At 36.5% G+C, this 24,294-nt stretch overlaps 1 protein-coding gene across 2 annotated transcripts in view; it reads right to left on the bottom strand.

Annotated features, from left to right (window-relative positions):
• The window catches only part of LOC142336357 (serine/threonine-protein kinase BRSK2-like), a 160,681-nt gene that overhangs the window by 93,474 nt on the left and 42,913 nt on the right, over positions 1 to 24,294 (bottom strand). For both annotated transcript variants that reach the window (XM_075385125.1, XM_075385126.1), the window contains exons 4-5: positions 22,033 to 22,173; positions 21,362 to 21,512 (exon numbers count right to left, since the gene is read on the bottom strand). In XM_075385125.1, coding sequence (XP_075241240.1) covers positions 21,362 to 21,512; positions 22,033 to 22,173 — 292 coding nt within the window. The remainder of the gene's footprint in view (positions 1 to 21,361; positions 21,513 to 22,032; positions 22,174 to 24,294) is intronic.

Below are 24,294 nucleotides of genomic sequence, written 5' to 3'. Positions count from 1 at the left end.
TTCAATTATCATTTCAAAATTTTATGGGCTTCAATTATCAAATTAATCATCAATATTCGGACACCTCGTATTTTTTTATCAGAGAAGCTTTATTTTGTAGAATCATGGCCTAAGAAGGGATTCCATTTGCAAGTATAAAACAAACTAAATATTCTGTCAGCTTTACAGTCTTTTTGCGAGTCATCCCGTATTAGTGGTCTCTCTATCATTCCCTTGTTCATTCATTTCCTACTTTCGCGCTTATAATTTTGTAACCAACTTATTCACTTAAAGACATTCAGAGCTCAGGGTAACTTTGGAATGCGATTGAACAATTCGATTAGCATCCTTTACATCAAAGGAGACACAATAGAACGATCAAGTCTAACTGTCAATACAGAACAGAATTGCATTGTGGTGCCTTTTCAGACCAAGACAGAACAGAGCAGAAAAGAACAAGAGCAGAAAAGAGAGCAGACCAATAAATCCTAATCAGAGGAGGACCCAAAATACAATCAGCGGTGCGGCGACGCTCAAACAGTGAAGAGAGAGCAGTTTGCAGGATAGTGGTATGGAGTTGAGAGAGGGCACGGGTGGGGGTAAGAGGCAAAAATGAGGAAAAGGGAAGACAAGGAGAGTCGGGTGGGGGACGGAGCGGCATCAATTCAACAAAGAGGCCAAATTTAGGTCGCATTTTCAATTCATCAATTGCATTAGGAGCCAAATCATAGCACAGAGCCCCCAAAGCCTCAGGGAAAAGCACCACAACAATCCAAATCAACCAACCAAATACCACCAGTGCATGCATCACACCACACTCACACTACTTTTTCTGTTGTTACCACCTTTACTACTACTACAACTACTACTGTAGGGTGACTACTACTACTACTACTAAGAGGCATCGCGCAAATTTTTAAAAGACAGAAAAATAGGAATTATAAGAACATGAAATATGGAAACTAGACAAAATGTATCGACAGAGAGAGTGAAAGAATTTGTTTAGTTGGTACTTCAATTGGTAATAGCTCTACTTGTCACCCTACACACATTACTTACTAGCAACATTGAAAGAAAAAATGAGTGGATGACGTAATAAAAAGTTCCTAAGTAATTCCATAACAGAATCCAGTGAAAAGAACCTCTAAATCATATAGCGCTATATACTTCCACTTTTGCATGACTGCACATGTAAACTTAAAATCCCTAATTACGTTCACGGGGTTAACTTATTTCTACCCACTTGAAAACAAAAATTGTCAAACTGGGTTAATCTCAGCCAGTCACCCTCCTTCCCCCTCCCCCTTCTCCGAGCCCACCTTCAATTTACCACGCATCCTTTTGTGTCTTTTGAGCGCGGCCCAACCCAAGTGCATTAGGGAATTTGATAAGGTATTGATTTCTAAGTCGAATAATGAAAAACAAACAAAACCTCTCAGCTCCTAAAATTCCCACTCGATAACGTTCCAAATCCTTTCCAACTGTTCTTCAAATTTAGTTAACAAAAATTCGATTTTTTAACTCGTGTAGCTCAACGGTTCAAAACCCGCCTGCACTCTAATAATAGCCGGCATTTCTTTTAGGACATAACAGCCCTCTCAATGGAACTCCTTAGAGAAACAACAACTCGTGCAACATAACCGACAAACGTCGGGCGCATTGCTCTGAAACGACCGGCGTGCGGTTGGTTTCGATAGTAGCCAGCTGAAGCTTAGGGATGCTAGCAATGAGGGTGACGGGAGTGAGACTAAGGAGGTAAACTTTTAAGAACCGCCCTGCACACCCTCGTATTGTCTCCTCAAAACAGTTTTCCGTGAATCGCATTCTTAGAGACTATTTTGGCGTAAGGCTCCAAGAGCGTTACCTTTCCATCCCGTATTTGAGGACGAAAATTCAAAGGGTCTGACGAAAAATCACAAAAAGGACCACAAGACTAAAATATTTGCTACTTCGTTTGCGAGCATTTAAAAACTAATTGACGCAAAAAATGGAATATATATTAAGTAAAAATCGCTAACCGAAAATGACACGACAAGTAAAATTCCAAACAAAAGGCGCTAAATTTTGAAACAAGTTAGAAAATCTCAAAATGAAACAACTACTTTTAGACAGTTTTCTGAAAACAATCAAGCAGTGACTTCTCTCGTGCAAGGCATTACAAAATCAAAGAATGACCCACAATGGTCCATTAAATGTCAGGTTTATGAGACAGAATATGAGCTCAGTATTAACGATCTCAAAATTCTTTGATACAACTGAGTTCATAACTAAAGTCCATTATCATAACTAAAGTTTCAAAACTAGTAGGTATGTAGGCCAATGCTTTGAAATCCCAAATTCAACTGTGGAATAAATTTGTACCGAAATCACTCTACAAACCAAACATAGCTGGCATATTGCCGAAAAATAGCCGCCGTTGACGCGCTTGATACACATCGGGATTGAAACAGAAACAGAAAAAGTTTGGCGTGCTGTTTCAGTTGGATTCTAAAACTACACTTAATTCAGCTTCTAAACTGAAAGCTAAAAAACTTAATACCAATGTCAGCTAAGCTAGCAAACACTCTAATGAACTTTGAAAACCTAATTCTCAATGACATAATGAACCGCTTTATCGGTTTATCCCGTCTCTTTTGATTTTGATCTTTTGACTTTCAGTATTCAACACATTGCGTAATTGAATGCGTGAAATAATTCAAAATTCATTCAGTTGAAACAGTGAGTGAAGCAAGTCACAAATCAAACGTGAAAATCGTGACTTATGTAAAACAAAAAAACGTGATTAAAAGGTAAAGCGAATTTAAAAAAACATAGCAGGACAAGTCCTGACTTACAATTCAAAGAATTTTCATTGACTAAACAAAAGACTAGACCTAGCAAGGACTATGAGTGAGCTGGGAAAACCATTTCGGATCTATTATGTTTCGCCCCCTCCCCCCAGCTTAGTTAGCATATATTTTTATGAACCCCAGGCGCACGTGCTATTTTCTTACATAGTAACCTGGTATATAACAACATATAATTTGTTACTGGGGGTCATAAAAAAGACTGGGGGGCCGAAACAGAATAGATCCACCATTTCTATAAAAAACCGATCAAAAAATTTAAAAAAAACTGAAAATCAAAGTTAAAATGCAGCATGTGAACAAAAAACCACTAGCAAATAAGTGAAATTTGGTTTAAACAAAAAAACTAGGCCTAGAATGAACTATGAATGGATTGGGAAAACCATTAAGAAAAAATCCGATCCAAAATATTGAAAAAACAGTAAAAATCAAAGTGAAATTGCAGCATGTGAACACAGAATCACTAGCGAGAAAGCGAATTTTTGTTCAAACGCCGTTTTCTCACTCTACTTTGAAACCTGAATTAAAAAATTTCACGCCGAAAAAAATCACTCGCTTTTTCGCTCCACTTCCTTTTTCGGCGTTACCAAAATCACTACTCCAATTTGACTTCAAAAATCATGAAAATGTGTGAATAGATCCCCAATACAAACAGCGCTCTAAAAAAGACAGCGCCTAAATAATAGCCGTTGAGAGGCTGACGGCGGCTATTAATAACTCTAACAAAGGACTAACGTCGGTCTTATTGCTCTCAAAACAACCGGCGAGTGGTTGGCTTCTGTAGTTGCAAGCAACAGTATAGGAATGCTAGACTAGGGGAGTGGGGTGAGTGAAAATGGGGGTTTAAAGAGTAAGGGGTCAAGCGACGGGGGAGAGGTAGTAGGGTTGGACGAGGGGGGGGGGGGGGGTCCAAATCGCCAGGAGAAAAGTTCTTGTGTGACGGCAAGGAGTTTAGTTGGGGGAGGGGTGAGAGCTTGTGTTGTGGGGGGGGGGGTGACTTAAGCTGTCAAATTGTTAAGATTAAGAACCCCCTTCACACCACGAAATTGTCTCATCACAACAGTTTTCGTGAATCTCATACTTAGAGACTAAAATGCGTTAGCATCTGAGCGAGCTACTCAGCCACCTAATGCCCTCCAGGCTTTACCTGTTTATCCAGTTTTTGAGGACGAAAAGTTATAATGGGGTAGTCGGAAAACAGTCAAGCAAAAACATCGCATTAAAAAGACACGGGGAATAAAATAATTGCTACAAACTTTGTGGTTCCAGATGACGGAAAACAAAAACCAAACACCGACTTGCGAGGCAAATGATTGAGAAGCCACAGGTTACAGAAACTTATGATGCATATAGCTCTAATTAGGGAGGAGTTCGAACCCACGACCTCTCAGAGATGCCAAGAGTTTTTGAACTTAAGTTCTCGAGCATGCAGGAGCCTAAAAGTTTGCTCAGTAAGAAAAAACAAAATAATGGAAAATTTTACTTCAAGAACTATTGTATTTTCAAGAAACCATTTCATCTTTCAAATTTTCCAAAAACATGTAAGAAAACCTAAGAATTTGAGGACTTTTATGTTTTTAATATATTCAATACAAATTATAGCCACCGTAGAAGAATAGAAGACACTATTTTTTAAAATTCACTTGAAATAAACAATAATTGGTCGCAAACCGTTGCATTATTAAAATTTTCATTTAAAACTTTCCTGTAATTTGGCGGTAAACCGCGAAAATGAAGAGATAGTTTGGGTACCTCTACTGCCTCTATTTTGTTCCCAGCCGACTAACCTAATCAAATGTTCCTGCAGGATGACAAATTTTTGAATTTTTCAAGGAAAATTTTGGAAAGAGTATATCATTGCATTTTCTACATTGGTATTCAAGGAAAAATGGTTGCTACTGGGAAAAACGGTATCAAATAATTTGCATTTGGGTATTCCGATTGGTGCAGTAATCACCTCAAAAAAACTTTGTTTTTAAAGAAAACTCGTTCAAAGTTTGACAAGCAATTGCAACTTTCTCATTCCATTTCTTCACATATCTTGAGATCAAATAATGGAGGTTTTATTCATAGCACTGCTTCAGTTAATCTCAAAAATAAAATAAAAGAAAATAGTGAACAGTCGCAAAACTGCAACTAGCATTTTAAATTCACTATTTTTTCGTTGCATCAAGTTTAAAAAAAAAGCAAACCCAGCAGATTGCCGGAAAATATCCCCCGCCCATAACCACGATTGGGATTGAAAGAAAAAAATAATGAAAACAATTTTGTGAACAATTTTAAAGTGCAAACTATTTTGATAGTTCATTTTGTAGTTGAACATACTCCTGTTTCGTGATGACACGAAACAGGGCTAGTATCAATACTAATAAACATTAGAGATGGTAACTAAGAACAAAGTTTGAATAACGGGCTTCTAAAATTGTGCTTTATGGGTTTATCCCGTTTCTATTTCTCATTTCGTTTTTTTTGCACCGACAGTAGTATATTAGTGGACCGACCTTCCGGGGGGGGGGGGGGGGATAAGGAACTCCATGTATTAAGATTAGCTATAGCGGCCTTTTCCGAGAAGGGTCCTCCCGATGTTGTAAGATTAGGAATAGCATCTAGTGGTGAATCAGGGGGTTTCCAGGGTATTTTTTGCAGAATTTGTTCAAAATTTTTCCATTTTTTTTCTGTTTTGGGTTCAAATTACGTCATAGGAGAAATTGATCCTCGTGCGCAATAATTTAGCTAGTAACGATCTGCGCTTACTGGATTAGCGAACTAGGATCTGCGCCATAATAGAAAAATTTTATTTTTTAGCAATTTAATGTTTTTTTTGTGACGTCAGTGTTTTTTCCATATTTTCTAAATACTCTTTTTTGATTGCCTAAAAATGACAACTTTTCTCTTTTAAAATTTGCAAAAGTTATAAATAACAGACACAGTATAAATTATGCACATCAAACTACAAAATCAATCGAACATTTACATTAAATCGGTATAAATAATCATCAAAATAACTGAAAACCGAGGTACATTTCGCCGAGTGGTTCAATAAAGTCGATAAAAAGGAAAAACATGGCTAGCTAACTGAGTAATTGGTACAATTGTTAAAAACTAACATCGACTTTATTATACATCAGCTTAGTGTATACCACAGTATTCACATTTACATTGGTTACAAATAAAATTTAGTACATGCACATCATGAACATTGTTTGTGAAACTTTGAATAGATGAAATGCAGCATGAAAAGTGTAGATTTCACACAAGTTTTCTGAAGTGGTCTGTGTATCACTTTCTGATAGTTTTTAGTAAAAAAAATTGTAATGTGTAACTGATCGTGCTAGAGAATCCGCGTAGTAGTTCCTATTGAGGCGACCGATCATTATCCAATGTTCACCAACCTCACTGCTCAGGGAAGTGTTGATGATCGCAAAACTCAACATTGGTAAGTTTGGAACAAAATCTGCTGCAAGGATCCGATATACCGGAATTTGAGCTCTGGAATGCGCTCAGTAATTTCACGAAGTGAGGTATTGTCTATGACAAAATTTTTTTTCTTTATCTCACAAGCACCGTTTGTACAAGGATTCCTGACAGAGCAATCAAGATGAAAATTTTCGTTCTGTAACGAGAAGCAACAATTTTTGGATTTTGTAATTTTGTCGAAGGTTTCTTTATGAGATCTGGGATAAAACGAAACAATAAATTTAAGAAGTCCAAGGAAAATTAGAAAGAATATGAAAATAATTATTCAAAGTTAGTCTACCCCAGCTGACATCCATTAGGTAAATATTTGATGTAGAGAACGACAGCTACAGGAAGAAGAGATAAAACCTACAAATGTTCCAATACAGAACGCAAGTATGAAAAACCGTAAAAATGGTGAAAAACTCAGACGTTTTCAAGATTTCCAATCAGATACTTTCACTGAGTTCCGGATAATGAACATATTCTCCAGCATCTTGAAGTGAATTGAGATCGAATACAAGTATGTAATGGTTCTGCAATTGATGATTCGGTAACGCAAGAATTTCTTCGCTGAAATTCATTGCTTTCATTGTAACGTATGCTCTACAGTCAATAGTCTACCTCCGCGAACAATTCTTAAGTTCTCGCAAACCAAATTTGGTAGTGCAAAGGATTTTCTTGAAAGATTCCTTTGAATGCGGAATTGGTGTTCATCGCAATAGCTATTCTTCTGATTGGCGCAATGTTAAATACATTTTCCTTAATAAAATGGTTCCGTTCTGAAGGAATAATATGGACGTGCAATTGTTTCCATGAAGTTCTAACAGGCGGGATAATGAGTTAATTGGTATTTGATAGCCCGGTGATACACTTTGTTAACAACAAAACGTCGTGTGAATAAGGAACAGTCAAGAACCTTAAGTGAAACATGAGGATTGTAAGAAATCATGTAAAAATTAAGTCTTGCACGAATCAATTTCAGTCTAACTTTTGTGCTTGGAAGTAGTAACTTTTCACATGTGAATAAATGGATAGCTAAATTACCGTAATAAATGCTTCCATTTTCAGCAAATTTTCATTATCTCGATCTATAAACGGGCTCTTCTCATAACCTATAGGTTCTTTTTCAAATTCGTATCCATGAAAGCCAAAAATCCGTCATTATTTCTTGTTGAAGCAATAAATTTATTGGAAATTAAAGCCTTGTGTCCTTAAAGTCTATCCGAGTTATATACTTCTTCATTATTCAGATTCACATCACAGTTGAAGTAGAGTGAGTGTAATATATTGTTGACGTGCGTTAGATAATGTTAATGGTCATCAGTGAAAGGCATGCCCATATCTGCTTTTCCATGCTCATTTTTTTCATAAAGTCATCAAACAATCTTACCTTTTCTAACCCAATTTTGATTTGAAGGTGGATATCTCTCAAATCAAGGTAGATACCTCTATCTGTTTCAAATTCAAATTCAATGCTGCTTTCATCCAATGAAGTACTGGGATAAACTTCTAGAACATGAGAAGGTACAAATGGTTCCAAAACAGGAATTTTGTGATAAATCTTCCAGCAAGAGTTTGTAAAGTGTCCATATCAAAAATAAAAATTGTTTGTTGATTTAAAATTCATTTTAGATTTGCAAATACATCTTTTAATGTTCGGCGAATGATTTTTGTAGATGATCTACGACTAATGCGACTCTTTCTTGTTTTTGCTGCACCTAGCTGTTTACGTAAAGTTTTCTTTCCAACAGCAGCAACAAATCAGTTCTCTTCCCAGTCGAAACATTTCGAATTTCAGGAGCAGCCATTTCAATTAAATCAGCACCCACTCTTTTTGATGCTGGGACAAAACATCGTCTCAAAAACGGCATTGCTGTCCTCCCAATGGTTTGCGCTAAAGCTCCGAATCCCCTACCCCTTTTGTTTGGCATATCCACGAAAATACGGTAAATCACTATCAGCAACCATCTTTTACAACTTCAATTCTTAAAATGATTATCAGAAGTTTTTCTAAACATTAGTACTGCTCTAGTTACTCCGACAGAGTTGAAAGGTACTTTTTCCCCATAAGAGTCCCGGAGCTCGATTTTTATGCGGCGGAATAAGTTTCACAGAATTTTTTTAAACTGTAGGTTTGGAAAGTTTTCATAATTCATGTATTGTCCAGTTGAGATGATGTCTCCATTCTTAACCTTTGATATAAAACGAATGCATCGTAAAAGAGCAGCTTTTCTATTATCCACAAAAAAGTAATCAACAACATCCCTATATTAACGTATGTATTCGTACAGTATCATAAGGGAACTTGGGAAAATGTGGACCACTCATGAAAACACCCATCCCATAAACAGCTTCTTCACATCCACATACATCAGATAGATCAGCACTAAATATAACAAGTAAAGAGTTCTCATTGGGAAGACTCAAAGAAATTCGCTGTGTAATTTTGTTGAGGTTTAATCTGATTGTTTTTTTCATACGTTTCATGGTCCTGAATTTTTTGTTCATTTCGTTTACAATATCAGAGATCGAGGGATGTAGATCTGGCTCAAGTGCGTAACAGTCTGACAGTTCTAAATCCGGCGTTGCTTCATCTAGATAGAATTTTCCTTCCGTGATGTTTTGGTACAAGGAAGGATAAGACAATTCTTTAATTGCAACCTCCCATCCTCCAAGATTTATCCGTTCCGAAAGAAAGTTTGTAAAAGAACAAGATTTTATTTGGGTAACAATCAAAAGAAGCATTCGAAACCAACACTACAGTGAAAAAATTAATCTCTAAACGATACACTTTCCAAGCTCTTCAAAATTTTCCTAGAATTTCATCACCATGTTCTCCAAAAAGGTCATAGGTTGGTGGTTTCAAAGTTGCAATTTTAACAATTTGAAAAATTTCACTTGTGAATTGAGACTTGTAACCTTTTCTAAATAGGATATCGTACATGGGCGTTCGAACTTTGTCTCCAATCTTAAAGCGTGGTTTTTTGTTCTCAGCAATAGAGTTTTTCTAAAAAATGATAAAACATCTAAACTTTTAACGTTTTTGGGAGATTTACCTATAGATCTGTTAACTCTTGTGTTCACAGTGTTAACAAAACTCACCATTTTGTTAACGTATTTATCACAGTTTTCCACCATGCAGCGATAAACAATGTTCTTCAAAGATCTAAATGCTCTTTCTGCTACAGATTTTGTTTCACTATTTGTAGAGTAGATATTGATGTCTTTACTCTGGCAAAACTTTTCGAAATCTCCCCCGAACTAACTTGATCAACCCACACTCTCAGGACGTCAACACAAACCAATAAATATTTCACGCCGTTATTAAATTTATCCATGAAAGCCAAATCAAGCTACCAAATCTCATACGGTTTGCAAAAGCAGGTAACCTTTTGAAATGTCGAATTGCTCGTCAAAATTTAGTGTAATTCTTTGTATAAAAATCAGTCACCTTCTTTGACAATCCGCTAGCTTTTGAACTGGACCATATGCAGCTTTTCCTTCCCAGTACAACCTCTATAGCTTGGCTTTTTCAGATCTGGAAATGGATCAACCTTCCTCGGTCTTTTCTTTTGGCATCTTTGTTTATAATTTTATGTGGATTTAAGCCAATTGCGTCAAGAATTGTGTAACAAATATCAAGACCATCAACGTTTTTCATCTTCAGGACGTATACAAAATCGACAAATGCAACGTCTCTATATATTCCGTCTAACAAAATGAAATCAGTTAGGGATAGCTTAATCCGAGAAGAATTTAAAGTTTCATTGGTTAATGATTCTTTCGGGAAGACATTGTTTTAGCGTTAACTTTTTTGTAAACAGTTCCTAAATTTATTGGAACCAAATCCCGTTTTTCGTCAATTTTGTCCAATCTGTTAGGTGATAACTTAAATTTCTGCTCATAAATTTGTTGAGGAATCAAACCAAGCTCATCCATGTCTAGAGGCGATTAATGATTGACGGAGTTAAAATTGATATCAGACTGATCCCTTTTTGGAGCTCAAGATATGTCGTCTTTTACTGAGACTAGTTCAGATGAATTTCTTCGAAGGTTTACTTTGCACTCGTTTAGAAACTGGATGACTTCGTTTCGAAACTGGAAGTCTCCGGGACAATGTTTCAGGAAAGTTATTTTGAAGCTCTCTGAATATTTTTGGAACGCTATCAGAGTACAGAGATGCTGTGTGATCATCGTTAAAAAATGTAACAGCTTGTTTGCTTTTAGGTAGAAAAATAATGATGGCATTGAACCACTTTTAGTACAGTATCTTAGAGAGTCGACTGTTTTTGGAGTCAAGTCAGTAAGTAAATCACCATAGGGAACTGAGCTTGCAGTGGTACACCCGTCTTTTAGTGGAGATCCCAATCCCAACTGTTGACTGAGTGTGTTTATTTGTAAGACGTCTCTGGGTGATTTGATTAAAACGATATGGCTGTTATGTATCTCAATATCCCTTCCGACTCGGCTTTGATGAAAGAGATAGTGCTTTATGTATACTGTACTTAAACCTCTTTGTCTACCAGCAGTAGCTATTTATTTTTACAAATTCTTTAGAACTGGAAATTTCTTCACAAGAGTAATCAAAATCTAATCAAGATTCAAAATAAGTAAATACTTTGTTCCATTGTTAAGTTATTTCCGTATCAACTCAAAATCAACACCTTGAACGCACTCAATGTTCTTTATATTTTTTAACATTAGTCCGTAAAGGGATTTATAGTGATGATAAAAATAGTAGATTTTGTCAAACTCTGGTTGAAAAGATCAAAAAAACTAACCAATCATAGATGAGACGAGATTTCCCAAATCCCCTTTGTCCAAACAATGAAATAAAAGCCCGTTCTTTTGTGAAAATTATTTTGTTCAAAATTTTGGATAAGGTAAAATATATCCAACCGCACTCGACAAAATGGCAATCCAAACTGTTGTCTGCACACAAGTCTCAGCTAATGTATTTCTTATGATACAACCAGCTAAAACCAATAGTATGCAATAGTATGACAAAAAACCGTGACAATAAACTACTAGAAGCCAGTTACACATCTGTCCAAAATATTTCACGATTGACATTCTTGATTATTGTCATCAAAGACGAGATTACCTCATTATCAGTGTGATCAGTCATTTATACGTCATCTTTTTCCTTAGGGATAAAGGAACTGTGCAACTGAATTGAAACATAAAGAACAAAAAAATGCCAAAAATAAATAAATCTATAAGTGAACTAAACAACACATAACCAAAAAATTGTTCCGTCATTGGAATCAGTGAGAAAAAGCATCAATATTGAAAAAAGTACCAAAATTAGGAGCAAGACTGAAAGAGTAAAAAAAGTATGAGAACACAGTAAATGTAGATATTTTTTAATCAACTCATTCTATAATACAACTCTAAATTCAGAGAAAAACTTCAGATATAATAAATTACAATCACGAATACAAACATTAAAAATTATCAAAAAAATCAAAGTCCATATCCCGTAAACATAAGCCTTTTTTTCTGCACAGTGACGAATCTTCTTCTGCCGATACTGGCAGTTGCTGCAATTCCATTCAGCATTATCGTTTTCTAACAGTTTGGAATTCTTCGGACAACCAAAATCATTAAGACTTTCAACATCCTTACACAAGTCCACTTTTAAGTCCTTTTGCAAAATACTCTGTTGTTGGCGAGCAGTGTTGATGTATAATAGAAGCCAGCTCAGAAAAATGAAGTTTTCCATTTTTCCAATTTATCCCGTGCATATTTTTTTGTTCCAGTTTGCTTGAAAAGTTGGTTTGTAGTCTTTAGGTGGGAGAAAACTGAATCCAAGTACAATTCCGTCCGTAAATATTCCTAACTCTTCAACAATTTTTCCTTCTAAGCAATCAACATGGAGAACTTCGAGTGGCATTCTTTCTTCTGGATTAATTTTTTGATAAACAGTTCAGTATTTGGAAAATACGTCGATGACAAACTTAAATAAAAGCAAAAAAAAAACAGATCAGTAATGTGACCCAAGAGACATGAGCTCGGAATTTGAGGTAACATGTAACAATAACCAGGTCCATTGTTTGTGGTTGCGTTTACCGTTCCAGCAGAATCGTTTAAGATTGCTTGTAAATGGTACACTTTCGATCTTGCTAGGAAACAAAACAGAATTGAATTAACGTATCCATCCTAAATTTTGCATGCTGCCAGGAAACAATTTTTTCGTTTTTCGTTGCTAGGAAACATTGGAAAAAAACTACTAATAATTTTAAATGTTTAAATGTGTGAAAATACCAATCAATTCTTTTTCTTCAATTATCTAAATTGATACTGGTCTTTTTGAAAGTCTACATAAGAAAGAAGGTCAGGAATAAGTTAGATTAATTTTTTGTATTCCTCTTTTTCAATTCAATTTTTGTCCAAAAAATTTCATTGAACTCCTTTCCAACAATGTTTTGAAATGGAGACTTCCTGTTTATCAGATTGAAATATTAAAGTAGACCGTTACGAATAATCCACTTTAGCTCTGAAAAATTGGACTCAATGTCAAGTTTTTCAATTTTGGGAAAATTGAAAGCTTCAAGAAATGTATAAGAAGTTTTTTTTTAGTTCTTAGTAAAGTCTAACGTGGAATACTTTTGATTTATTTCTTAGACTCGCAAAAATATTCCTTGAGGAATCTACTTCAACGCATTTTCAGGTTAAAAAAAAAGAAAAACGAACAAAACATATAAATTAAAAAAGACAAACACATTATAAAATTACACATTTATTGAATTGTACATTGTTGAATATTAGAAATTTCCTTCAAACTTTGTATCAACTCTTTGAATTCACTCAGAGTGTAGCTGACATTAGTCACTTGTTTGAACTCGTTGTTCTCCTTTCGACAAAAAAGTCGAATTTGTACATAAGTTGAAGCTGGGTTGTCCTTGGATGTATTGGAGGAAGGTAACATAGAGTCTGCGGTTTCGTCCAATGCTAATCTCTCTCTTTGTAACACTGTTCCAGCACGTGCTTCATGCTTGTATGTATGTCGACTTGAGGTTGGTTTTCTCTCATCTCTAGTTCTCCTTTGAGAAGATCCTCCTTGAGGAAGAAGAATTTTCGAAATTCACAGTCTCCAATTGGCAAATGCTGGTACTTTCCAAAAGTCCCAGAATTCTCTATTCTCAAGACTTAGAAGGTTGGCTTAGTATGAAGTTGTCCGTTTCTCGAAATCTGGGACACAGTAAAAATCCCAATCTTTTTCAATTGAAAAAAAGTCCATATAAAAAGGAACCGAATTAGTCCCCGGTTTTTGTGAGCATTAAGTGTACATAAAAGGATCACTCGAATGAAGAGGCGATAATTTAGACAGAGACATTTCTACAACTTGAGCTGAGATTGTAAAACTGTATCGATGATTTTTTTATTTGTAACCATTTCATCCTTAGTTAAAGGAATACTAGAGAAAAAGAAATTCTGTCTTAAATTTATCAAACAGTAGATTGCTTGTGCACACTGGAAACATAAGCTCTTTGATTCCATTATAGAAGAGTCAGGACCGGTCTTTACCCAGTTAACCAGAGCGGTGGAGCAAAACTTGCATAATAAGTACGTGGAAAAAGTACCCAGTGTCTCCAAAAAACGGTTGAGTAGAAAGAAGTTCAAGCGTCACATACTACACGCTGAACAAAGAAGTGCGAGTACTCAAACCCTTGAATCATCTTTTCTAGATAGAATTCAGTCTCTTAAAAACTCAAAGCATGGGAGTGAATTAATAAAGATTGTCGATTGTTTGTTAGATGGTCACGTCATAATTGACAATCCTCTATTATATACTGAAAATAACTTCATTAATTTGTTGTCTTTGCTTTGCTATTTGTAATTGTTTCTATAATATCAATTAACGTATTGTCAAAAATAAATTTCACAATTTTTTTTCTTAAAAATTGAATATTGAAACAACTTTTTTTTCTTAAAAATCGAGAATTTTTTCAACGTTTTCTCTTAAAAAAAAATTTGGAGTTAAAAAAATTTCCTTAAATTTCAAAAAAGTGAAAGAAAGTGTCATTAAAAACGCAAAAAAAAATCATTTTTCATTTTACGGTATGATTTTGCGCAAAAAAATGAAAATTCCTTTACATTTGAAAATGACAATATTGATTGTTTTATTAATTATCAATTTTCAAAACAAAACTTTTATTTAAAACAAAAAATTACTTCATTTTTTTTTCTCAAGAATCAATTTTAAAATCAACTTTTTTTTGTAAAAAAAACAGACTTTTTATCAAAGTGTTAACAAAATATCGACAACGGTTGTTTTTTTTCTGGAACATAGCTTGCATAGTATTTAAGAGTTCTTACAGTCAGGAAAGAGTTCAAAAAATAAATTAAAACAGAAGTAAAAATACGTCACAAATTGCTTTAAAAGAAATCAAGTATAATATTTAAAACATCAATTTTATTCAGAACGAGTTCTCACAACATGATCTGACAAGTTTTGAATTTCATTGCCAAATGGTCGCACCCTTTCAACAATTGCTGTAGGTTCTGTAGGTCGAACACGGCATCAGTCAGCACATTGGGGTTGTGAGCTGTTCCATCCTCTATGGAGGGGGTTGTCATCGACGGTGTAGTCGACATATCAGTCGAACCGTAATACTTCACAGGATCAAAAGTTTCTAGATCGTTAAATGAAGACGTGGAACCAGTACCGACACTCAACTCGATTTGTTCACGGCTGCCAGCATTGCTCACTATTTGGAGAAGGTTGTTTTGCCGCCCAGGGCTTGATACTTGACTTGTCTCGGGTGTATGGAACCAGTTGTTTGGGATCTGTCCTTCTTCCCACGGAAATGTGTACTGAATGCTTCCAGCTACGTAATTGACGGGAAAATCTGATCCATTGACGTGAGGATAGTAATGCGCACTGATCACAGCAACTTCGTGACCCATTGCCTGACTTCTAAGCTGAATCTCGGTGATTGAAACGTGTCCCTGATGATACGTGTCACACTGTTGTCTCCTGTGCTCTATGATGTGTCATATTTTAATCGGCAGGGTTACTACACACTCGTAGAACCCCTTCGATAAGTCTCTGATGCATATCCGAGCAGTCTCCTGTGAAAGAGACTGAGTAGATAAGGTCGTTATTCTGCACTGTAAATTCCATTTCTCGATGTGGGGATATAAAAGAAGGATTGAAGACAAAACTGGTTCACAACAGAGGGGACGTTGTTTTAAGAGAAGAGAAAGCAAATGATGCTTTGTGAATTTTCAACCTCTATTTATACTAAACTCCAACCAATCAGAAGAAAGTATCCAAAAGGAAATTTTAGCAGAAGAATTGACGTTTTATCCAAAGAAGGAAATGTATCAGTTGTAAAGTAACCAAAGAGGGAATAAACTCATAGAAAAATTAACTTTACTATATGAAACACGTAAGCTTAATACTAAATAGTGAGGTAAATTTTAAAAGGTAACGTTTACACGTGTTATCCCAATCAACAGCCAAATATGGATAACTTAGAGGGGAAAGTGTTGACGTAATTAACCAAAAAAAATCAAGTTTTGATAAATTTTATCCATCTCGTTAAATCTTAAGTCGATCTCGGAAAAAGTTCCCAATTTGGAACTGAATTTTTGTATATAAATGTTTGGGAGTCGTATTCCAAATCGTACTCTTACTCCCTCTGCATTGTAGTCTTCGTAATAATGGAAAAACAGCGCAGTTTGCTGCTATGAAGTAATTGTTACTGGTTCAGCAATTGGGATTTAAGCGGATTGAGACAGATTTTTATACTGTTCCATACTTTCTGGGACAGAACTCAATGTGAAGAGCATTTTATACAAGATTGTTTTATGTATTCATCACGATCGAATTTTTTGATAGAGAAGGTGGTATAATCAAACGCTGTACTAAATCGGATGATATTTTTGTTTTGAGTAAAAACGTCCAATAGATTGTAAAAGAAATAAGAATCAACATCAATTTCCTCTACTCTGTAAGCATCAGCGATTCTTTTTCTTTTGTAAATTCTTTCCGAAAGTTGTAAGTGGTTCTTGATCAACATTTTTCACAAATGATTACAGTATCAAGTAAAGCCCTGTTAATAAAAAAGAAAATTAAAATAGAAAAAGCAATGCATAAAACGAAATCGTTTATCTTGCGAATTAGTTTTCTAAAGCTCAAGTCTGATTAAATGGGACGTTCCAACACAACAACATTAAATTGTACAACAAAAATTGATCTTTGACAATAGGAAACTTTTTCTGAACCTCTCTCTGGTTTTTATAAAAGCACGTTTTTTATGCGCGTTTTCTATTTTCAATAAATCTAAATTTGATCTCAGACAGTTAATTTTACCAAGATACACAAGATTGAATTATATCTATTCAAAACACTGGAACAACCGAGAATTTTCGAAAATTGATTTTCTGGTTGTCTTTTTCTGGGTGAAATAATTTGTGTTGGAATAGAAAGTTTCAAGTAAAAGCTAAGAAATATCAGAGACCAAAATGAGAGAAAAAAAGTAAGGTTCCAATTTTCCGCCACGAAAAAATTTGTACCTTAAAACTGAAAGTTAGTTAACTATATGAAGAAATGTCGCAATCTGGATAATTTCAACCTTCCAGAATGTTCTAACATTATGCACGTTTCTAAAATAGAAAGGACGTCGTTTTTATGTATGGAAGTGATGAGTCATCGTCGAGTACCGCAAAACTACATAACAGCTTTAATCATTAATTTGTTTTTTCAGGTTCTTTTGCGCCGCAATTTACGTGAATTCTACTCAATTCATCTTGAACTAACATAGCAATGCCTTCTCTTGGTAGAAATCTCCCAGTGAAATGCAAAGTGCGACCAAATGGTTGTAAAAAAATGGCTAATCACAAGCAGTCTTGTGATAGTGGGACTTTATCTTGTCTCAAATGTCCTATTTTTATACGAAACTAAGACTTGAATTATCACCTTGCCAAGCATCATGACCCGAACGATTTTGAGCCTAGAAATATGTGTACTGTGTGCTCGGAAAAATTCCCAAGCTTTTATTCACTTTAACAACACGAGGAGGAAGCATCGAACTTCGACAAAGTTCGGACCAAATCGAGTGAAAAGCTGAAAAAAGTCCTGGAGTCAGAGGAGCTAGACCAGATCAACGAGCAATTGCAGCAGGAACTAAGTGGTTGCCAGCACGTTTTTGACGATATGGAATTGGAGATTGGAAGATATCGAGTGTTTAACTTCAGAATGCCCGAGCTCGATCCCAATGAGATCAACGAGAAGTTAAAGGAAGTTTTTGAAACACTAAATTGTGCTGCTAAAGTGAATCTGGCTCTTGGATTTATCTTGCGCAATGTGGATACGGACAAGTATCGGTACTTTTATGCTCACGAGAACAACACTTTGAAAAATATCATTTACTCTGCTCAAAAGGGGACTTGGTCTCTCAACAAAATAGTGGTTAATGAACATAGTTCCAATTTTTATAATTTTTTTTGGAAAAAGATGCCATGAAGAGGTGACTGTGTCTTTCCACCATAGCATTTGAAATAGCGTCTAAGTATGGCAAGGTGAAAAAATGTCATGAAGAGGTGACTGTGACTTTTCACCATAGCATTTGAAATAGCGTCAAAATATGGCAAGGTGAATGCCTCATTAAGCGTACAACTATTTGAAAAATGCCCTTTTACCGTGAAAAAACATTTGAGCTATATAGGAAACAAGATGAACGTAATACAACTTATGCCAGTATCTGCACGGGACTAAGTTCCAAGATAATCCATAACAGCCGAGAAATCGAAGAAAACCAACGAGATAAAATACCTTAAAAAAGTACAAAACTACTAGCAATTATGACATAACCGAAGAACGTCGGGCAAATTGTTCTTATAAGATGGGCGAGCGGTTGACTCCGGTAGTACCCAAGTGGGGCTCAAAGATTCAAGCACTGGGAGAGGGCATGGTTGGGAGGGCTGGACGAAAAAGGGGTCCAAACCACCAGGTGGAGGAATAAAATGGGGGGGATTTACAGGGGGGTAGGGGTCAAACGCTCAAGATTAAGAACCACACTTCACACAATGAAAAAGTCGCCTCAAATAGTTTGATGAATCGCATTCTTAGAAACTGGTTAGGCGCAAAGCTCTGGGAGAACTAAATGCCCTCCGAGCGTTACCTGTTTATTATGTTTTGAGGACGAAAAGTCAAATCGGTTAGAAAAAAATCGGTCAAACGAAAAATCGGTCAATCGAAAAATCGCATAGAAAAAGACAAGATTAATATAATGGCTAAAAACTAACGGGAGCAATAGCTTCACTAAGGGGCAATAACGTCACTTCAAATGATAGCATACTAGAGCTTATACGCCACAAAAATCATTTGAATGAAACATAACCGACTAATGTTGGGAGAATTGCTCTCAAACAACTGACGAGCAGTTTCGTCAAGAGCTGCAGCTTAGAGGAGGCTACCTTTAGCTTGATTGAAAGGGGTATGGGGTGAGCCTGGGGGTGGGAGGGGGGGTTAAGAGGGCAGCGCGTTGGGGAGGGGTGTCGATTGAGCGGTGTTAAGGGCGGAATGATGTGGAGGCGGAGGGGAGTGGGTTAAAAACGCATAAAAAGACTACAGGACTAACATAATGACTACAAAATTTGTTTGAGAGCAATGAAACAAAGAAACCAATTTCATTTGAGTTTTAGTAGTGAACTGCCGCCCATTGAGTTCAGACCCCTGTGAGTGAGAGAAATTTAGATCAAGCAAGGCTCAAAAATTCAGGGACGAAGAAAACAATCGAAGAGTCAAAACGGTCGAGCAGAAACGGTTGGCAATGGTTTTTCCTAATTAGGTTCGAATCTAAGTCTATTTTTTCGTTCTTTGAACTGTAGGTCAGGACTTAACCTGCTATGTTTTTTTACTCATTTTAACTTTTTTGTTTCACATAAGTCACGGCTTTCACGTTTGAGTTCTGGCTTACCTCAATCACTGTTTAAACTGAATAGAATTTAGAATTCAAGCAGAAAATTATGAAAAAACGGTCAAGGTCAATGAACGGCGGCTATTTTTAAGCAATCTGCTGGTTATGTCGTTTTTTATGAGATTTTCAGTACTATCTTTATATGTGACCGTTTTTGCGCCTGATCTCTTATCAACTGACTTTTAACGCTCGAGTTTTAAGTTCTAATTTGTTACATTGCTCTCATCTAGAGTTCAAAGCACCCAGAGTTGAGGACGAAAAGTCAAATCGGTTGGAAAAAAATCGGTCAAACGAAAAATCGGTCAATCGAAAAATCGCATAGAAAAAGACAAGATTAATATAATTGCTAAAAACTAACGGGAGCAATAGCTTCACTAAGGGGCAATAACGTCACTTCAAATGATAGCGTACTAGAGCTTATACGCCACAAAAATCATTTGAATGAAACATAACCGACTAATGTTGGGAGAATTGCTCTCAAACAACTGACGAGCAGTTTCGTCAAGAGCTGCAGCTTAGAGGAGGCTAGCTTTAGCTTGATTGAAAGGGGCATGGGGTGAGCCTGGGGGTGGGAGGGGGGGTTAAGAGGGCAGCGCGTTGGGGAGGGGTGTCGATTGAGCGGTGTTAAGGGCGGAATGATGTGGAGGCGGAGGGGAGTGGGTCAAAAAACGCATAAAAAGACTACAGGACTAACATAATGACTACAAAAATTGTTTGAGAGCAATGAAACAAAGAAAGAAACCAATTTCATTTGAGTTTTAGTAGTGAACTGCCGCCCATTGAGTTCAGACCCCTGTGAGTGAGAGAAATTTAGATCAAGCAAGGCTCAAAAATTCAGGGACGAAGAAAACAATCGAAGAGTCAAAACGGTCGAGCAGAAAACAGCTCAAAGACACAAATAACTAACATAACCGGCAGATTACCGGAAAATAGCCGCGATAGGCTTTTGTGGCCTTCCATGAATTGAAACAACTAAAGAAATAAGATAGAAATATCGACCACCAGTCCTTTAATAGACCACTAGACTGTTTGTGTCAGATTTGGACTCTCAATTTTAAGATAGAGGAAAAAAAACACTAAAAGAGCTTTTTCAAAATTGATATTCGAAATCAAAAACTCAAAAACAATAATCAAGAATTAGGGCACATAACATTGGCACTACTTAGATGCACACTACTGATCTTTTAACTAGTAAACGTTCATAAAATTTAAAGTTCCATAAGTGAGTTCAGAAGTCATTTTTTAGTGAGGTATGTCGCGCAATCGACCTAAAAGCAGAAATGAAGTCAAGCACACAAATTCTAACTGCAAAGGGGTAGAAGTCACTGAAGTCATTGAAAAAGTCAATTCAAAGAAATTTCATTGACTGAACAAACATCTAGATCTAGAACGGACTATGAGTGAATTGGGAAAACCATTTCTCAAAAAAATTAGAAAAAAAATCTTTTAAAAAACAGAAAATCAAAATGTCGCATGTGAACAAAAAACAACTATCGAGAAATGGAAAATTGGTTCAAAGAAAAAACTAGGCCTATAATGAACTATGAATGGATTGAGAAAACCATTCAGTAAAAAATCCAATCCAAAAAATCGAAAAACAGTAAAAACCAAAGTGAAATTGCCGCATGTGAACAAAAAACCACTAGCGACAAAGCGAATTTTTGTTCAAACACCGTTTTCTCACTCTACCTTAAAATTTGAGCAAAAATTTCACACCGCAAAACCACTCGCGTTTTTGCTCGACTTCCTGTTTCGGCGTGACCAAAATTACTATTCCAATTTGACTTCAAAAATAATAAAAATGTGTGAACATATCTTTAAAAAAAGACAGCGCCCGAAAAAAACCACGATGTCCCCAATAATAGCCGCTATCGCTTCGCGTCTACTAGTAATAATAATTCAAACCTCGTTTGAGAGCAAATGAACGAATTTTGAAATTTTCCCCGAAAAACAAATCTATTGATAATTAGCTGAATGGTTCAATACTAAATTGAAACTTATTTGTTAACCGAAATAAGTCGATAAAGCAATGCTAAAAAATTAAGATATTGGCTTCAGAAATCGGGCATTTCAATGTAACGCTCAAAACTTTTTCAAGTTTATTTTGTTCAATTTGAATTAAAAACTGCGCTAAGTGCGACTCACCCTAATGACCTCTGGACAAGCGTAGTGCGGGGATCCACAAGATGTCTCTAAGTACCCTCCAGGTGGCTGTAATGAGGCCATGCCAAAGTCTGCGATCTTGATGTTGTTCTTCTCATCCAATAGAAGGTTCTCGGGCTTCAGGTCTCTGTGGCTAATCACACAGAGTCACTCACATTTATAATCATTTCAGAAAGATTGCGTAAGCTGAAGAAGACGCATATGAAGAGATCCCGATACCAAATCAATTCTGGCTGCAAAATTCCATTGAACGTCTATAATTATATGCCCTGATTTCTGCATATAATGAATTATTAGCCGACAAATTCATCATTTTTATGGCAGGGCACCTTGAGAGAGATATGAGCGAGAAAAAACGATATCAATTAAAACTTATTATTATTCGACGCCTAACATTTTTTTCACATAACGTTTGTCTTTAAAATCGAAGCTATTCATTTTTTTGTTCCGTTGATTGCATAAGCAAGCGGCAACAGTACTGGTCTCTACCAAAAGCGCAGTGTTTTTATTGCACAAAATCTGAAGTAAATAGGTGATTACAACAGTGACACACTTACACATCTCTCAGAGTGTAAATAGGAGCGAGAATAGATTTTGGTTTAGAGACATGACTAAACTTTTATACAGTAGGGTGAAAGGTGTGGGTCAAATACCATATGGAGTAGTTGTGACAGAAGTCCATTGCTGATATGATGTGGCGGAAGAACCTCCTGGCTTCCTTGGGAGAGAGGCGTCCCTTCTTCACCAGGTAGTCGAACAGCTCACCCCCACTCACGTGCTCCAGCACCAGGTACCTACACATACAAATCATGTTATTGATAAAATATTGCATAAGTACTTAGAATTACTACGAGTTCTGATAACGTTGCATAATGTCGATATTGCTTATCCACCGCCGTTCTTAACAGTGGTTAATAATTATCCAATCAAATATATTATTAACTGGTGTTTCCAAACAGCAAAAAGGAAACCGACGCGTACATCTGAAATGGCTAAGATTATTGAATAAAAGTTGAACGTTGAATCTGTGAAAAGAGAAGGAAGCTCGTGCTGATGGTGCTTTATCATTCCAATCGATCAAACAGATTGCCTTTTGCCTCATAGACCAGACGATTGAACATTACCAGGGAAGAAGTGAGTGTGGAGAGGGTCAAGTGTTGAGGGGGGGGGGGGGGGTTAACAAGCGATGGGGCGGTATAGAGTTGGGAGCGCCGCACGAGTGGGGGGGGGGGTTCACATTGCCAGATGAGGAATGTTGGGTGGGGGGGGGGGGGGTGAGGGTGACGGGATGGGGGGTTGACTCCTGCCATTGTTGGGGGGGGGGGGGGGGGGGGGAGGGCGTGGTTAAGTGGAGGGGGGTTGACTGCTGGCAGGGGGCAATTTTTTAAGATTGAGAACCTGCCATGAAATTGCCAAACCTGCCATGAAACTGCCAAACATAAACCAACTAACGTCGGAAGAATTGCTCTCAAACGACAGGCGGGTGGAAAAACAGATGACCACACCTAGATTTGAAGCATGGACCTCAAGATCCCTAACCAGAAGCACTCGCCACTGCGCTATCAGTACATCATTTTCTCAATGCTGCAATCGCTTTTATTTTAGCAACAAGTGAAAAGGTCACTTGAAAAGTCAAAGAAAGTTCTAAAAGAAAAGCGCAAAATGGTCAAGCAAAAAACTTGCATTAAAAAACACCAACACGTTTACAATAATTGCTATGAACTTTGTTCAAGAGCAATTAATCAATATTACTTGAAGAGTATGTGCACACAAATTCTCTAAAATAATTGAAATTTTGATGTTTAAGAGACAGCACAGTGAAACCACCGTTTCAGAGACAGGAAACAACAATTTTTGACATAAACTGGAGTGGGTGCAATATCATCTTTTCACGCAATGATCTGAAATTATCGTTTCTTCAAAGTTAACATCAGTAAGTGAATATTAAAGCTGACATTCCTGAAACTAACAGTAATAAGTTTTCTTTAGTTAACAAAAATTGATTGACTTCCTTTTCCAAAATTTGAGATATTTTCCTAAATAGACGGCAATCAGATCCGCGAAACATCGGTGTCAAAAACAGCTATCCGCTGTTTTTTTGCAAAAAGAATTTGTCAATTCTTTGTATGCTAGAGCATTTTGTTAGGAAAACTCGAAGCCTCATTATTATAATAGGTATTATTTTCGTTGAGTTTGGGTTTAGCTCTATGGCAAACAAATACAAACTTTGACAATCTCGCTTTTCTTTCTCTGCTACAACACACATGCTAAAATTATAATTCTCAAATTTTTTTCTATCTGCAGTATTAAATTTGAATAGAACATAAACCGACTAACGTTGGACAAATTGCTCTCGAATGACGCAATTTAATTCAACGGCTGTAGCCTAGATAAATTTTGTTTATATGTGCAAAAAACATCTGACAAGGGTTTAATTCGAACCCTCGACCTCCTGTGTCCTCTACAGAACCATTCACAACTCGGCTACTAGGCCCCTGTAATTTATGCTACACTCGCTTTTACTTTAGCAACAAACTTTACTTCGGATTGAGAGCCATTGATATTACTAAATGAAGAAGAAAAGCGTCAAAGTCACTTGAGAAGTCCAAGAAAGTTCTATAAGAAAAGCGCAAAAATGGTAAAGCGAAAAACATGCATAAAAATGACCAACACGTTTACAATAATTGCTAAAAGACAACACGTTTACAAAAATTGCTATGAACTTCGTTTCAGTTTCGGTCAATCGCATACTTAGAGACTAGTAGGGCTCTAAGAGAGTTTCGCGGCCACCTAATGACCTCTGAGCGCTACCTGTTTATCCAATTTTTGAGGACGCAACGTTTTGATGGTCAGACAAAAAAATCGCAGAATCGCCTTAGGCTTTTTCAGAGCTTTGCCAGGCTTTTTTAGAGCAA

This window comes from Convolutriloba macropyga, chromosome 3 (assembly GCF_964194025.1).
Source record: "Convolutriloba macropyga chromosome 3, txConMacr16.3, whole genome shotgun sequence".
In the NCBI taxonomy this organism is placed as follows: Eukaryota; Metazoa; Xenacoelomorpha; order Acoela; family Convolutidae; genus Convolutriloba; species Convolutriloba macropyga.
The sequence above is the reverse complement of the archived record's forward strand: the minus strand, read 5'-3'. Positions and strand labels throughout refer to the sequence as shown.